At 39.5% G+C, this 15,857-nt stretch overlaps 2 protein-coding genes across 3 annotated transcripts; one reads left to right on the forward strand and one right to left on the reverse strand.

The window, feature by feature from the left end:
* Window positions 1–768: 768 nt before the first annotated feature.
* LOC119728762 (60S ribosomal protein L21-like) lies at window positions 769–3,746 on the reverse strand. Of its 2 annotated transcripts, none has more exons than XM_038201141.1 (5): window positions 3,594–3,746; window positions 2,388–2,530; window positions 1,563–1,675; window positions 1,192–1,351; window positions 769–987 (listed from the first exon to the last, which is right to left on the reverse strand). In XM_038201141.1, exons 1-5 carry the CDS (start codon window positions 3,688–3,690, stop codon window positions 898–900), a joined length of 603 nt encoding a protein of 200 aa, XP_038057069.1. In that variant the 5' UTR covers window positions 3,691–3,746; the 3' UTR covers window positions 769–897. The 2 variants fall into 2 exon arrangements, with proteins under 2 accessions (XP_038057069.1, XP_038057067.1); XM_038201139.1 differs by having other exon boundaries at window positions 3,579–3,705.
* A 22-nt stretch (window positions 3,747–3,768) lies between these two features.
* LOC119728761 (ubiquitin carboxyl-terminal hydrolase 12-B-like) lies at window positions 3,769–11,484 on the forward strand. The gene is made up of 11 exons (XM_038201138.1): window positions 3,769–3,868; window positions 4,915–4,995; window positions 5,901–6,114; window positions 6,845–6,925; window positions 7,601–7,773; window positions 8,310–8,386; window positions 8,643–8,726; window positions 9,414–9,546; window positions 9,828–9,892; window positions 10,586–10,664; window positions 11,269–11,484. The coding sequence occupies exons 1-11, from the start codon at window positions 3,866–3,868 to the stop codon at window positions 11,371–11,373; spliced, it is 1,095 nt and encodes a 364-aa protein (XP_038057066.1). The 5' UTR covers window positions 3,769–3,865; the 3' UTR covers window positions 11,374–11,484.
* The last annotated feature ends 4,373 nt before the right edge of the window (window positions 11,485–15,857 follow it).

Consider the following 15,857-nt stretch of genomic DNA (forward strand, 5'->3'; position numbering starts at 1 on the left):
GTTGTTTTTGTTGTGTACATTTCCCCAATAAATATACGTGAATCAATTTAAAGTGTGGTTTATTCCATTTCAGCAGACATGCAAATGACTAATTGTCCCCACCTGGCTCCCATACGAAAGTGCACATGTAAACAAAGCATGACATCATTATGTCTTAGGTCTATTGTGGAACTTGTACTACTTTTGACCCTTAATAACTCTGTTGTTTCCCATATATAATTACACCAAAATGCCAGATCATGTAAATAAGGGACGACAAATTTTATGGAGTAAGTTTCATCAGCTTTGAGCAAGAGGGGAAGATAAAACACCATATGATAACAATTCTCACTTTCTGAATATTGATACAGCGCTGACGAAGGTCATGGAGGGCGCGTGCTGCAGCTGAAAGCTTCTGAAGGAATGCAGGATCACCCCTGACGTCATTGCACACCTCAATTGTGTGTTGCACCAAACAATCGAGAAGGTTGCTGTATCCAGTGCAGTGTCGACATTGGAGGACGCCAAGTTGAAAGTGGCAGATTCTGAAAGTATTTTTTTTCCCATGGCATTTCAATCTCACCCTCTTGCACAAAGCTGATGACACTCGCTCCATAAAATTTGTCATGCCTGGTTTACATGATCTGAAACTTTGGGTTAATTCCATTGGCAAACAGAGTTATTTAGGATCAAAAGTTGGATTGTTTTTTGACACGTAGTATTTATGAAACGGGATATTACATGTAATTAAACGCAAATACACAAAACAAAAGGACAATTCCAACACACTTTTTTCTACCTTTTTACCCTCCGAGTTTTATTACATCATATAACCCTCACAACATCCAGTTTTAGACTTTACAAAACAGCCATTGAATTGAACCGCCTTCTTTAATACGATGGATTTTAAGAAGTGCTTCACGCAATGAACTTGTACGGGATGGGTTCTACAAGCTGTGGCTCGTTGTTCTTTGTCTTCACAAAGTGGGCTGTGCGTGGTTGCTCAGCCTGCAGTGAAGAAAATAAGGCAACAAAAATCACATCAATATATCATAAGAAACAAATTCAGGTTATAATGACAGCTTTTCAAAAACACTAGGACAAAATAACTGTAGTGTTTGTTAAATGCGTATTAAGGGTAATTTTTGCATTGTGTATGGCATGAAGTATGCGCAACCAATTTGCATGAACTGAATGCAAACCATCACCAACCATTCTCTTGAGGGAGCCCTTCTCCAGCGTGATGCCCTTCTCCTTGGCCTCTTTCCTCAGCTCATCGTTGCGCTTGACGCGGTTGAGGAAGTCGTCCCGGCACTTGGAGGGCCGCACGTGCTGGATGCGGACGTTGATGCGCTTGGGGATGATGCGGTTGCTAGAAATTTCAAAAATACAATTGTAGCCAAGATTACGATATCTGTTCAGCACATTATTCATTTAGCACAACAGGTACCTCAAATGATAATGCGGTGAACCTGTCTGTGCACAGGCCAATTCATTAAGCACTTAATTTATTCTACTAAGCAAAACAGGTTACGGGCCAACATCTTGTGAGAATTTGATTACCACCTGTTCTTTGTACTTACCCGATCTGCTTGTTGACAATGACTCCCACAGCGTGCTGCGTGACGTTGAAGATTTGCCCCGTTCGGCCGTGGTAGCTCTTGTGTGGCATGCCCTTCTGGAAGGCACCACAACCCTATCAGGATCAACAGAAAAGAGCAAAAAAACAAATATTCATCAGTTTTCCAACAACATTAATTAAGGATAGCATAAGAGACTGTCGGACCAATGTGTTCAGGTGATACAGAGATGGTGTCCATGGGCAAGACAATTAACTGCAATTACATCCCTTCAAAAGTTTGAGCCAGAAGTGTGTCTTGCCTTCTTGAGCCCTAACCCCCATCGGGTATTCTTCAGGTACCCTGCTATAAAATGCAACAATATCCAACTCAAATGAGAACCCTGCTAAATGCAACAAACTGCAACAGTGGATTCTGTTGCATTGTCCAGTGCATACCAGCCTTGGCACCAAGCAGTTGCCATACTTAATGCAACAAACTGCAACAGTGGATACTCTTGTATCGCCTTGGCACTATGAGCAGTTACCCTGCTGAATGCAACAAGATGTAACAGAGCACGGGAACTTGAGCTGCCTGCTTAATGCAACAGTATGCAACAACTTTGCACCTTTGTTGCTTTCTGTTGCATTTACCATGGTTAAGGTTAAGAAACCCCACGGGTTATTTAGACCAATTTTTAAATTAAGGTACTACAACCTACTGTTCATAATACAGAACGTAGTCAGTGATTTTTCATTTCTAATTTGACTATCGGCAGCTGGCAGGCATTATCAAAGTTTCTCATGTATTCCCAATGTCACCGTTGTTTAAGATGTTAGCCTAGTTCACCTTGATGTCCACGTAGTCGCCTCTCTTGTAGACGTGGAGGAAAGTTGACAGCGGCTCGACACCCTTCTTACGGAAGTCCCGTGCGAACATGTACCGCGTACCGCGGCGGTAACCGGTAGTGTTTGTCTTCACCATGATGACGTCTGATGAGAAAAGAACAACAATTCAAAAGTCAAAGTAAACCCAGTTTGTTGGTGATCAATCATGTTACTTGTTATTCATGATACTTTAACATGAAGGCATGTTTATGATGAGAAGGAAATATTCATTTTAATGCGTCCAGAACATACAGGTCCCATTCTGGAATGAATGCAGTATCCTCACAATACTTTACCATCATCCTACATATATGGCTTCCAAGATGGTTATCTTTAAAAGTTTTGACTTGACTTTAAGTTTAACCCCAACCCTTCAGGGTGCTCTGGCTAGAAACCCTGCCAAACGCAGCAACATGCAACACTTGTCTAAGTGACAAGCACAAGTGTGTCCAGTGCACCCCGTATCTGCCTAGCCGGCTACCAGGTGGGATAAAAAGTTAGAAACTGACAAAACATGACTCAGTCATGTCAGTTGAAAGATGAACAAAATACTGCTTGTTGATAAAAAATATAATTTTTACTCAACGAAAAAATAACTTATATTCAACGACTTGACCCCACCCCCCAATTTCCACGTCCCCTCCCCTTCCACATCTCATTTCTCAACATGCTCATTTTAACTATTTTGAGATTTGGTTTTGAATTGATGTGAATTGTGAGGCCCGAATTGTGATTGACCAATATTACTTCTTTTTTTTAGGCCAAGTTAAAATTTAATGCTGATCGTGGATTAATATTACATTCTATTAACAAAATAAAGAATCCTACTTCATTAAATAATACCCATTTGGGAGGTTTTATAGGCCCTATAATATTGGGACTGCATGAAAACACTGCACACAGTGCGCACGGTTTTGAGCACGCAATTAAAGCAATGCACACGTTTATTCTTCCATGCGGATGGTGCGCATGGTTTCGACATTGCCGACAACTTATATCATTTTCTAGGGGCATTTTCTCAGCAAAATGATCAATGTTTTTGCATCATAACTAGATTTATCAATAAAGGCACTATCGTGTATGTTTCTCTCGACAACAATTCACAATTCAATTAGAGGTATCTTTTATAAAAATCGGGGTAAAAATCGTGCACGATTTCTCTCCAAACCTTGGGTGAAATGGCCGACAAGAAAGAGGGAGCTATTGCGGTCACGTGATACTTTCACGGGAAAGCGCGATAAACCACGTTGACTGAATGAGGTCATTGACCTCTGCGGTGAATATAGTCTGGCTTCGGATTTCTGTCTTCATCCAGCTATGTACAAAATGCGCATACAGCAAATGAAGAAATAGAGGCTGGAGCCAGACTGAAGTTTACATGGCCAGAGATGTGATGTTTTTCTGACGTCGAAACAGGGAGTTCTTTCCCATTTTTTAAAGATGGTAAGAAGTTTTAGTTTTGTGTCTTGCATGAAATTTAATGTCGATTAACTATCTCAGACTGCATTTAGACTGTAAATTCTGAACTTTAATGCGTTGGAGTAGCCATTTAAGTGCCGTAATTAAAAAGTAGACAGGGTTAAAAAAATTCTGCTGAGTGCTGTCAATCGGAATGCATGCATAAAAAATATATCGCCATTATTTTAGTTAGCCACATAAATGTGGCCAATTTACTGGACTACCTCCGTAAATTAAGGCCACACTTTGACCATGTACCCGAACATGTAGAATTTTGTCACGTTTTTATTTTCACATAGACTTTAGGCCTATTTGTTTTGTAGTTTATTTACGCTTTAGAAAATAGAAGCACTTACTCTCTTTAAAGCGATAGAAAATTAATCCCCCCTTTTTCAGACGTCTATTTTTCATGTAATTTCGTGTTGGGATTTAGATACGCCAGCAACGCGTGTGCAAACTACCCTGGAAATCACATAAAATATAGACGTCTGAAAAGCGAAATTCCTTTTCTAGAGATTGAATCAAAAAGTCAAGAAGCTTACATTTTACTTTTCAAAATGCACCTTGTCAGGAAAAATAGTATTGCACTATTGGACCAATCCAAAAGAGGTAGGTTTCATTTGAAGTGATCCCAAACTAGGAAAAATCCGGAACTAGGAAAACAACTGTAGATGAGATTTAAAATGCAGAAAATATGTAAAATATGACACTAATTTGAAAACATTTTAGGCGACGAAATTTATATATAATTCCACAAGTCGCAGGTGAAATTTAGGTCATGTGTATAAAAACAGAGATGTTTTTCTCAAGCTTAATTCTACAATGAATTTTGGATAAACATCTTCCGTCAGGAACAAATCATCTTGACTTCCTTTATTGTAAAAAAGCTGAATAAAAAAGCTCAAGGTTTTCAAGATGAACAACCCTTTTTAAGATTGACAAGAACTTTCTTGGTACATTGGTGAAGGGCAAAAGTACATATTAAATGTTTATTGTTTGCTTAAGTTATAACTTGAATTTTTTTCTTGTAGGGTGCTAATGCATCCGCCTTGGAGAAAGAGATCGGGTCAGACCAGTTTCCCACCAATGAGCATTACTTCGGATTAGTCAACGTAAGTATATTAAATCTTCTTTCGGAGCCTTTTTTAATAATCATTAACCCTAATTTTCCCAAATCCTCAAAAATTCTCTTTGCAAAATGGAGGATTTTGCAGGATTGAGGCTGTACATGCAATTTTTACATGGATGCAGTTGGAGGATTTTGCAGGATTGAGGTTGCATCCTAGTGTGAGGAGGGGCCTTGGGGTTGTAGCAGGGATTTGTAGCACGGGTTGTAGTAGGGGTTGGCCGATGTACCGTAGGGCATATGGGCTGGCACGCAGATTCTCATGAGAGTGGAGACTCTCCGTTGTGCCCTGTGGAGTCGGGTTTTATTCAGTGCCAAGTTCTAATACGGCCCAACCTGCACAGGCTGGTGAAGGATGTGCAGGCGATAACATGAAATAAGATCTTTTATAAAATAAAAGTAATGATGAGAACTTGAAACAGACCCTACAAAAAGAAAATGTGTATTGTGTTTCCAGATGCTCTGAGTCTGCGCACTATCCTACATTGCCTCGATAAATATCTAAACCACAATAATTTTGTCATCAACAGAAATATCATAAACCTACATGAGTGTGTGTCAGACCGTGGAGCCGACATAACACTGGGCAAACGGGAATGAGCTCTCTATCACACGTCGCGTGACTTCGCTCATTGTCATTATATACATGAAAAGTACTCACACTTATTCCCAAATGTCCAGCAACGCAAGCCGTACCCATAGACCCCTCCTCACACTAGTAAAAATGCCTAGGGAGTTGGGGTTAAGTAAGAAAGCATACAGGAAAATAGCTCACAAACACGAAACCGGTTGGCCATTCAAATATCATTGGAGTATACTTGTGCTAAATGAAATAGTGTGCAATTTTTAAAACACTACTTACTCAAATAATGATATGCTTTCCTGTCACAGTTTGGGAACACCTGCTACTGCAACTCGGTCCTCCAGGCGTTGTACTTCTGCAAGCCGTTCAGGGACAGGGTCCTGGGCTACCGGGCGCAGCCCAAGAAGAAAGAGAACCTACTGACCTGCCTCAGCGACCTCTTCAACAACATCACCACGCAGAAGAAGAAGACTGGCGTCATCGCACCCAAGAAATTCATCGGCAGGTTACGAAAAGAAAATGGTAAGATGCACAGCAACAGATTTGTGTTATTGCTAATTAACCCTCCTATGCAAACATACATTCTGTGCCGAGTTAGTCCTTTCAGTCAAAATCAATCAATGTTTTCAACAGTTCAGAATTCCCAACCTTCATTAAACAGGATTGACTGGCTTTGACTGTTCTTGTAACTCGGTGCAGCTTTACTTTGACTGGGGGTAATTGATAAGCTAGCTGTGTTAATGGTCTGTTGTCTGAGTTTGACTAGTCACAGTGCTTGTTTAACATATGACCTGACTGCTGGTGACTAGCCTGTGTTGCAGGGAAAGTGGATGGAAATTTTGACTGTCTGTAGCTGTTTAAATTGGTTGGAGAAATTTGGGGAAAACAAAGGCGAAATATGTAATTTCTTAGGTTTTTTCTTTTTAAAGTTCTTGAGGACTTTTACGTTTTATTTAATTAATATGTTTATTAAAAAGTTCCATACTTTGTAAAGGCCCATTTTCATTTAGCTTCCATAGAAGCATAAAATATTTTTCCGCAGAAAACCTGCTGGGGAATCTGTTAAATTATATGTCATTCAGGCGGGTAATGTGCATACAACAAAGCAGAATGTTTTATTGAGTCACTTAGCCCCGCCATCAGTTTTTGGGTAACACTAACGTTACCAACAAGTAGAAATGTCATGTTTCAAGTTATGAGAGGAAGATATATGACAAATGCTGACTGGTGGTATTCGCTTTCTGTTTCCCAGAGGTGTTTGACAACTACATGCAACAGGATGCACATGAGTTCCTCATCTATCTACTAAACACAATAGCTGACATCTTATCTGGTAGGTAGTCTTTCTCACTATAGACCTTAATCACGAGCAAGCCATTTTCAATCGCGTTCCCATTTTTGATCACGATTTAGTGCATGATAATTTCGCCCATTTTTATATGCATTTTGTGCATGTGTGACATTGCCGAGGGTGACATAGTCATTTGGACAAAATTACGTATGTGTAAATAGGCCTTGTAAACTGTGAATGGGATGGTGCCAGACTATTCAATCTCAATTTCAATTTTTTTTTCAAATGTGGTTTAAAAAAAATAGCGTATACTTAATCACAAATTTTTAATTATTCATCAGAGCAGACTGGTATTAATTTGTAATTAACTTTCTTTCATTACTTTCATTGAAAATGAAAATTTTACCTCTCTTTGAATTTAATATGGCTGACTCGTGAATAAAGCCTATTGATGTGGCCTTTTCAGTCATAATGTAAAATATTTTGACAGTTTGTTATAGAAGGTTTGACCCTTTACCGGGGGAATTTTATAAACACTATTGTACTCGCTGTTGTTCAAGAGCTTGTTAGCCAGAATTTCTTGGGTGGGACTCGAATGCTCAACTTCCTTCAAAACCCACTATTAAACTGTGCATCTATTTAAAGTCATTTTCACAATTACTGCATTTTCCAAGCATTACCCTTGAAGTTGGCATCCTTTTCATTTCCATTTTGAAGCCGAGAGGGCAGCAGACAAGCAAGTGAGCAAACCCAACAGCAAAGTCAGCACGCCCAATGGCTCCCTAAGCAACAACAACGACCACCACCATCAGAAGAATGAACCAACGTGGATCCATGAAATCTTTCAAGGCACCCTGACCAATGAGACAAGATGCCTCTGCTGTGAAGGGGTGAGTATAATACCATAAAACTGCTTAACACAAACTCTTGCGAAATACAGAAAATATTTGCTTAGTAAAAAGAGGTTACCAGCCAAAAGATCCTGCAATGCTGTTGTCCTTTCAGTCAAAATCAATCAAGTAACTGTTTTCAACAGTTAAGAGCTCCCAGCCTACATAAAGCAGAATTGACTGGCTGTGACTGTTTATATAACTTGATGCAGCTATCCTTTGACTGTTGGTAATTGATAAGCCAGGTGTGCCTACCACTTACCAGTTTTTGTCTGTTAACTGAATTTGACAAGTCACAGTGCTTGCTTGAAATATGATCTGACTGTTAGTGACTAGCCTGAGTAAAAGGCATGGTAGGGGAAGAGGATTGATTTTTTTACTGTCTGTGACTGTTCAGATAGCAGGAGGGTTAACATAGTTTAGTGTAAATGCCTAGAAGCATGTTTATCTCTCATGGCTAAGGCGCTATATAAGTATAATGTTTATTGTTATCATTGTAATTGTTTGTTTGTTTATTTGTTTGTTTGTGGATGTAGGTAAGCAGTAAGGACGAGGACTTCTTAGACTTGTCTGTTGATGTGGAGCAGAACACATCCATCACCCACTGTCTCAAGTAAGCACATTGTAAAAAATGTTACCCTTCCCCCAAACCATTTCATACACGCCTCCTTGCCTAAACCCCCTCCTACTACTTGTTATGTTCCCCATGTCGCCTACCCCACCCCTCTCAACTAAACCCTTTCCAATTTCCTTTCCCTAGCCCCCTGTAAAATTATTTGTTTTGAGAGAGATACACACGTATGTCAAAAATTGCAAATCTTGCTTGTTTATTGGTAACACCTCATATCTATTTTTGTCCCCTATTGCAGAGGGTTTAGTAACACGGAGACACTCTGCCATGAATGTAAATACTATTGTGAGACGTGTTGCAGTAAACAGGAGGCTCAGAAAAGGTAAACAGAAAAACTCCCATGCATCTCACTTTATCTCTTTTGGAATTGAAACTTTCTATCCTTGTAAACCCTTATAAAGGTGCTACATAATGGGTCTCATATTTCTTATGAAACTTCATTTTCCTGTCTTTAAAAATAGACATAATTACCAGCGCCTTGAGCACCTAATTGTTGGTAGATATGTGCGCTATATAAGACTCCGGTATTATTATTCCGGTATTATCCGTTGAATATGTAAAGGTATAGCAGCCGATTTCACGAAACTTTACGCAGTGGCACAACTCCACTTGCGCCACAATGTATTGCTTAAGTTGCGCAATATTTCACGCTGCGCAACATTTCACTGATGACACATTTCACGAAAGTCTCATAGTGCGTAAGTCCGCGACTTGTGCAATAAACTATGGCGTAACTTGCGCAGTCAGTGACCTATTTTACCAGCAAATCGTGATCGTCTTGGAGCCTGTTAATGTACAACATATCAATTTTGATACAAGACACTCACAGCTTCTTGTTTGAAGTAAATGAATTTCTATTTTGCTTGACAGAATTTTTAGAGTTGCCACTCTTTAATGGTTTATATCTTTAATGTTTGCCTGGTCAACCCGACCCAATGCACAACATTAGTCCACAGTAATCAAGAAGTTTCCCTCCATAAATGATTTTATTTTTCCCTTATTACTCCAGGATGCAAGTGAAGAAACTGCCTCAGATCCTTGCCTTACACCTGAAGCGCTTCAAGTACATGGAGCAGGTCCACCGCTACACCAAGCTGTCCTACCGCGTTGTATTCCCGCTGGAGCTCAGGCTCATGAACACGGTCAGTCCCTCCAGAAAACAGTTCAATTACATAAAGCATCGGCTAATAAACTTCATACGTAGTTTGCCACAGGAACCATTTTCTATTTTTGTTTACACAATGTTACAATATACCTCACCTACCTTAATATTACAGACAACGTTGCTTTATATTCAAGCTTTATATTAAAATTGCTGTAAACAGATCAAGGAATGATCAAAGCAAAAGTGAGTGTGCTGTTTTTCTTTTCTGTTAAAGTTATTTGTTAAACACTAATCCCAATGTATGTCCTTCGTTCACAGTCTGATGATGCAACCAGCCCAGACAAGCTGTATGATTTGGTTTCTGTTGTCATCCACTGTGGAAGGTACAGCCAAGAAATCAACATTTTTCCTATATTTTTTAGACAAGTCCAGAGGAGGTTTTCGTAGGCAATTTATCCTTTCAAAGTATTAACACACCTGATTCAGTGCGGTTTCCTCTTCCTTGAAGCAGTTTTATTTTTTAGTCTTTCTGCAATTAAGGGCTTTAAGCCCACCGCACACCTTTCCGATTTTACCGGTTTACCGGATCACAGGTACATTTTTTTTACCGTTGCGGAGACGGCAACATTACCCGCACAGATGCTGTTCTATAATTGGTCACATGATGATCAGTCACATGATGACCAGTCACATGATGACAAGTCACATGACAAAATGGCAGGCGTCAATTTTGAATCATGTGACTTCCTTCGTGAATCTGATTGGTTAACATAAATGAGGGTCCAGTGAAATCGGAGTGCTGCCCGCACACCTTTCTGCTGATATCGGATCTGGTGAAATCGGATGTGAGAAAAATCAAACATGTTTGATTTCATCCAGATTTTTCAACGCACAGCTCTCCGATCCGTACGTCTGATGGCCTGATGATCCTGTGAACCGGTAAAATCGGAAAAGTGTGCAGCAGGCTTTACTCATGTCCTTTTTTAAGAAGAGTTCCTGATGTTGTTCTACTTCCAAATCAGTTGGGTTTTTGTAGTTGTTCTGTGACACAATTCTCTGTGTTATTCTCCCTGCAGTGGGCCCAACAGAGGTCATTACATCACCATCGTCAAAAGCCACGGCTTCTGGCTGCTATTCGACGATGACCTTGTAGATGTGAGTACTGACACGTTGTCTTTCCCGCATTCTGTCTTGCTGTCAGTGTAATTTGTGAGGGGGTAGGGAAAGGTGATGTATAAGAAACCTTTACATGGTGAAATCATCGGCTAGCAAGTTCGTATCATTTGAAAACTGATGCTGATCATTTTCTAAAATGGTTGAAAGTAATGGCAGTGTGTTAGATGGCAGTGTTCTGGTAGAATACTATTTCTGTGTTTGACTCACGCACGATGGTGCGTGGGTTCGAACCCTGCCAGGAACATGGTGTTTGTGCCCTTGGGCAAGACACTTAGCTACAATTGCCTCGCTCCACCCAGGAGTATCAATTGGTACCTGTGAGGGTAGAGGACTGAATGTGCGCTGATATCGGCTGCAGCGTGGTCTCGTGGCCTGATGTATGGGGGAATAATTGTAAAGTGCTTTGAGATTGTTGATACAATGGAAAGCACTATAAAAGCATTACAATTTACTTATTTATTACATTTTCGAGAAACAAGTAATTGTTTTTGTATGTACAAACCTTGGACTTATCTGAACACTTGTACGCCACACAAGGCTTGTAAGCCAATTTCATGTGTCTGTTTGTGGCCTCTCCCAACAGAAAATTGACGTTTCTAACATCGAGGAGTTCTACGGACTTGCAACGGAGGTCCAAAAGACATCAGACTCGGGGTATATTCTCTTCTACCAAGCGAGAGATCTCTAGCTCAGACAGCAGGTTCACCCACGTCTTTGTATAAGGTATCCATTTTATTACTTTCTGTTGTATAGGTCTGTCGAAAGGAAATGAAGGCTTTGAAATAAAGACAAAGCTCGAGATATATTCAGGTTACAAGTACGGATTCTCTCCAGTACTTGAAGTATTCTGTAAGTTTCTGGCTGCGATTTTTTTGCAGTCGTCCAATTCAAAACATCAATTAACCCTAACTCTGCCAGACGGAACACAGTGCATCAGGTGGAAAAGTCTGGTGCACTTTGATGCATTCAGCTATCAACACCAGTGCATAAACGGCCAGTGCTGTGACAATGAGAGCTAATCCCATAGAACAATGCCACAGTTGTATCCTGCAGTTTGGCCTTGAGACTTTTGACCTGATGGATCTTGCTGCACTGGGCAGGCTTGTCATTTAGACAAGTGTTGCATGTTGCTGTGTTGGTAGGGTTTCTAGCCCAAATTCCCTGGAGGTTAGGGTTAAAGGGACATTAAGGCCTGGAAAACACCTAATTGGGCTACAAAATGTTTTTTAAACAAAATGATATTAATTGGAAACAGCATTTAAAAGTGGGATATAAACATCCACACAACCATCCTTTAAAAACTGGGCATTTTTGTATTATTCTTGCACCAACCATGTGAATTCGAATTTCTGGGGTCACAATTTTGACTCTCGAAAATCGAGCTGTTGAGTGCTAGTTGTGAATCCTGCTGCATAGTGGTTCACATTCTGCGGATGTGTGAGAAACAACATTTGTGTATTGAAGCTGTGTGTATTAAGTGACACGCACACACACAACGTGTGTGTGTCTCTTTAGTGCTTGTGTAAGATTTCATGTGATCACAAAATATTCTTTTTGACAGAGAAAGTAGTATATTGCAATACTAGACCCCAAATCTGTCCAGGAATTTGGAAGAAAAAATTGACCATCCAAGCAGCTTTCCTACAAATGTCAAACAAATTTGCCATGCCTTTTCAAGAAACTGCCTCTCACCGCAAAGTATTTAGGTGCAGCAGGATAAACGGAATCATTTCTTAATGGCTATTAAAATTGGTAGTGGGATTAAATAATCAAATATAAAATATTCTTCAATTATTATTTGATTTTATTATACAAAGTCTGAATAAATCCCCGTCATCTGATTGGTGGGTGGTTGATCACATGTCAGTGAATTATTCGCCCCAACCCATGGCCCGGCGGCACTGCAGAAATAAAAGTTCTATTCCACAGTAAATAGAAGTTCCAATGCATAGTCACATGATTGGTGGCTCTGACCAATCAGACGACAAGGATTTATTCAGGTGTTGTATAAAACAAATAATGAATGTTTCACATTCGTGCAATGGAAATGCAAATTGCATTCGGTGACAGATGGAATGTTCCATTGCACTCGGCTTCGCCTCGTGTAATGGAACAGTCCATCTGTCACCTCATGAAATTATTCTTACCTTTGAACTCATAAATATTCATCAGTGCGTGAAATTACGGTCGGACATCGGACATTTTCCGACCACTTTCATGGTTTGTCCGACCAAATGCAGATGTGCTCGGACAAAATGTCCGAGTGATTTATGTTTTCTTTGTGGAGTTGTCTTTTTCAGAAGTATGAAATAAACGCTTGCGCTCAAAAGTATTTTGTTGGTTATTTCCGATGATCCGGTCTGTAATACTTACCGTACGCTGAGCTGCTGCTAACTACATGTACGTGTTGTCTTATATTCACGCAATAGATGCAACGCGTTTACACCCCAATCATTACACAGTCTGGTACAGCGCGGCGTGCACAGCGATAGATTGGCATTCGTACGTACGTGCCGTTTGCCAAAAAATAGACGTGAAATCAAGTCGATAAATTGTGTTTCGATCAGCAGTCTTCGTGTTTCTTCTACAAATCAGTTAATACAACTTTTTGTACTTTTCAAGTCATTTTATGGAAATGAGCAGTGGCCGTTTGTGGAATTCCCAGTTAATTTCTATTGGGCAAAAGTGTTAAATTGGACCTGATTCAACCTCTATATATTCCTTGCTATAATGATTCCATCGAGCCTCTTTGGACATTCAGAACTGCAATTTCACCCAGTTTAAGTTATGTGTTCTTCAGACTTGAATGAGTCTGTATAGTGACGAGTCTAAATATTATAAGGACATTGACGCGCATACATGTAATGAGAATTTAGCAAGATCAAAGTAGGTTGTGTTGCGCGGTATGCTTTAAGTGCGTGATTGTTACTAAATTCTCACAACGTGGCTTACTACAGAAACGAGCGGGTGAATGCCCGGCGCTTGTCATTGCAACTACATAGTGTGTATTATGGATACGTACGTACGTAAACATACATACTGTACATGTACACACGTGTATGTACCGTCCACGTGTTTGAAGTATAGTAAACGTGGCCTTTTGAAAGTTCGTCTCAGATGGCAGATCAAAACTTGACAATGGCAGAACACTTTTGATTGTGCTCGGACATTTTGTCCGACCACTTTTTTGGTCTAATTTCACGCACTGATTCATTATTTGTATATTCTCTTATATATATTGTTAGTAAGGTCACAGTTTAACTTTTTCTAATGCACTTTTGTTGTATCCTTGAAAAAAAGTGATATTTTTCTAAAGGCAACACACAAAAATTCAAGAAAAGTTGTTTTCGTTTTTAAAATGATTTGACAAACTTAGAGTTGCCAAAGTTAGAATGTATTATGAATTTAGATGAATATTGAGTACATTTGTATATTTATCAAATTGTCAGAGAGATGTTAATATTTTGTATATTGTAAAATGGATTTATTGATTTGAATAATTGGGGATACAATGTGGTTGGTTTCAAAATTGGATTTGTTTTTTAAGACAGCTTTCTACTCGACTGACATAATTGTACTTTCAATCCTAACCCTACCAGATCCTCAAGGTGGTGAGATGGAGAGGATTTTTATAAATAACAAGAGATGTCGTTTATTTAATCGAGTTCCACTAGAAGATTTTTTTCATGTGAAAAAAAACACGGATGTAGTGAAATTCAGATGTAAGCAGAAAAAAAAGAGATTTGTGGTTCATCTTTATTTGGAATGCAGCGACTCTGTACAACAACAAAAAAAACAGACAATTTTGACCATGGGCCTTAGCCTATAAACTAATTTATGTGAATGGTTCAATCAGTGTATCTATTTATTCTGTCAAAACTACCCCATTGCAGTAAAAAGGACTGTAAAATATTTCAAGACATGTTTCGTTAACCTCAATATGTCTCTTGCAGACATTTTTTGGAGGCACTTCTAAAAAAAAAGTATTATCAAATGCATCTTTGGAAATTGCCGTTAGTAGTTCGTTTTTAATTCAGCGAAGCAGTGAATGGGTGCGTGCGCAAGCATTGACACGACGCACACCTGTGCGCGGTTGCTATATTATTCCTCAGTTCAGTGCGTTTCATCGCGTAGCTGCAATCGGCTGAATGAGAATGTGTCCCGGACGCTGATCTCGGGTGCAATTCAAAACATGGCTCAGCAACTTTTGAATTGAAATCGAGATCCTAGAATATTGTTGTCTCAGAATATACAGCATTCGCTGAGCTAAACCTTCATCAGGTTAGTTGTTAAGCACCCTTCTTTAGATTTTGAGCTCTTTTGTTGCTTTAAACGAAAAAAAATGCACAAATGATAAATGATCTACTCTACTCTACCGCTAACTAAAACTCAAACACTGTAACATGCATTGTGAGAAAACATGTTTAAATCCATCACGCACATTTTCAATTTCTTTTCCACTTTATTTTTAAAGTTCACACAGCAGTAGTAGCAAAATCGTATTTTTGTGCTTCAAAGCTGGATTTTACTTTGTCCACGTGTGTCCACGTGTAAAGTCTTCTGCAATATTTTACTTAAAAAATATGTTTGGGCTTTCCAGTTAAATGTTACTGTATTTGAAATTCTTTATAGGTGTGAACCTGTGAAGGCGTCGTCATTTTGGTAACTTTTCCCATAACTAAAATGCACTTTGAGAAATTGATTGTGGGTCCCAATAATTTCTTTGTTTGTAATATTAACCAGTTCACGTCGGAGGCCGTGTTAACATGCACTGGCTGTTTTTAGACACAGGCACGGCTTCGGGTGACGTCTAAACAAGGTTATCCCTGTGTCTTTTGTACACACACACACAAAGTCCATGAAGTCTGTGGAGGCGGACCGTCTGTTGATCTTGAATTGGCCGCTGTGCACGGCCTGTTGCAAAATATGAGGTTTGGGCAAGAACTATCATTCAAATACTGTTGAAATGACTCTTGCGAATCAGTATTTGTGGCGTTTGGCTGTTTATCAGAAGTTGGCTGCTGTATTTTGCTTTTTTTGAAAATCGAAATTTTCAGCAAAAATTTTCCCGGCGCGAACTGGTTAAGACTAATTAAAAACTATATCCGTATACATGTACGTATTTGGGTGACCAGTATGTCATTCTGAGTAATGAAGTATTGGAAAGTGTGT

This window comes from Patiria miniata, unplaced genomic scaffold (genome assembly GCF_015706575.1).
Source record: "Patiria miniata isolate m_02_andy unplaced genomic scaffold, ASM1570657v1 HiC_scaffold_20, whole genome shotgun sequence".
Taxonomy (NCBI): Eukaryota; Metazoa; Echinodermata; class Asteroidea; order Valvatida; family Asterinidae; genus Patiria; species Patiria miniata.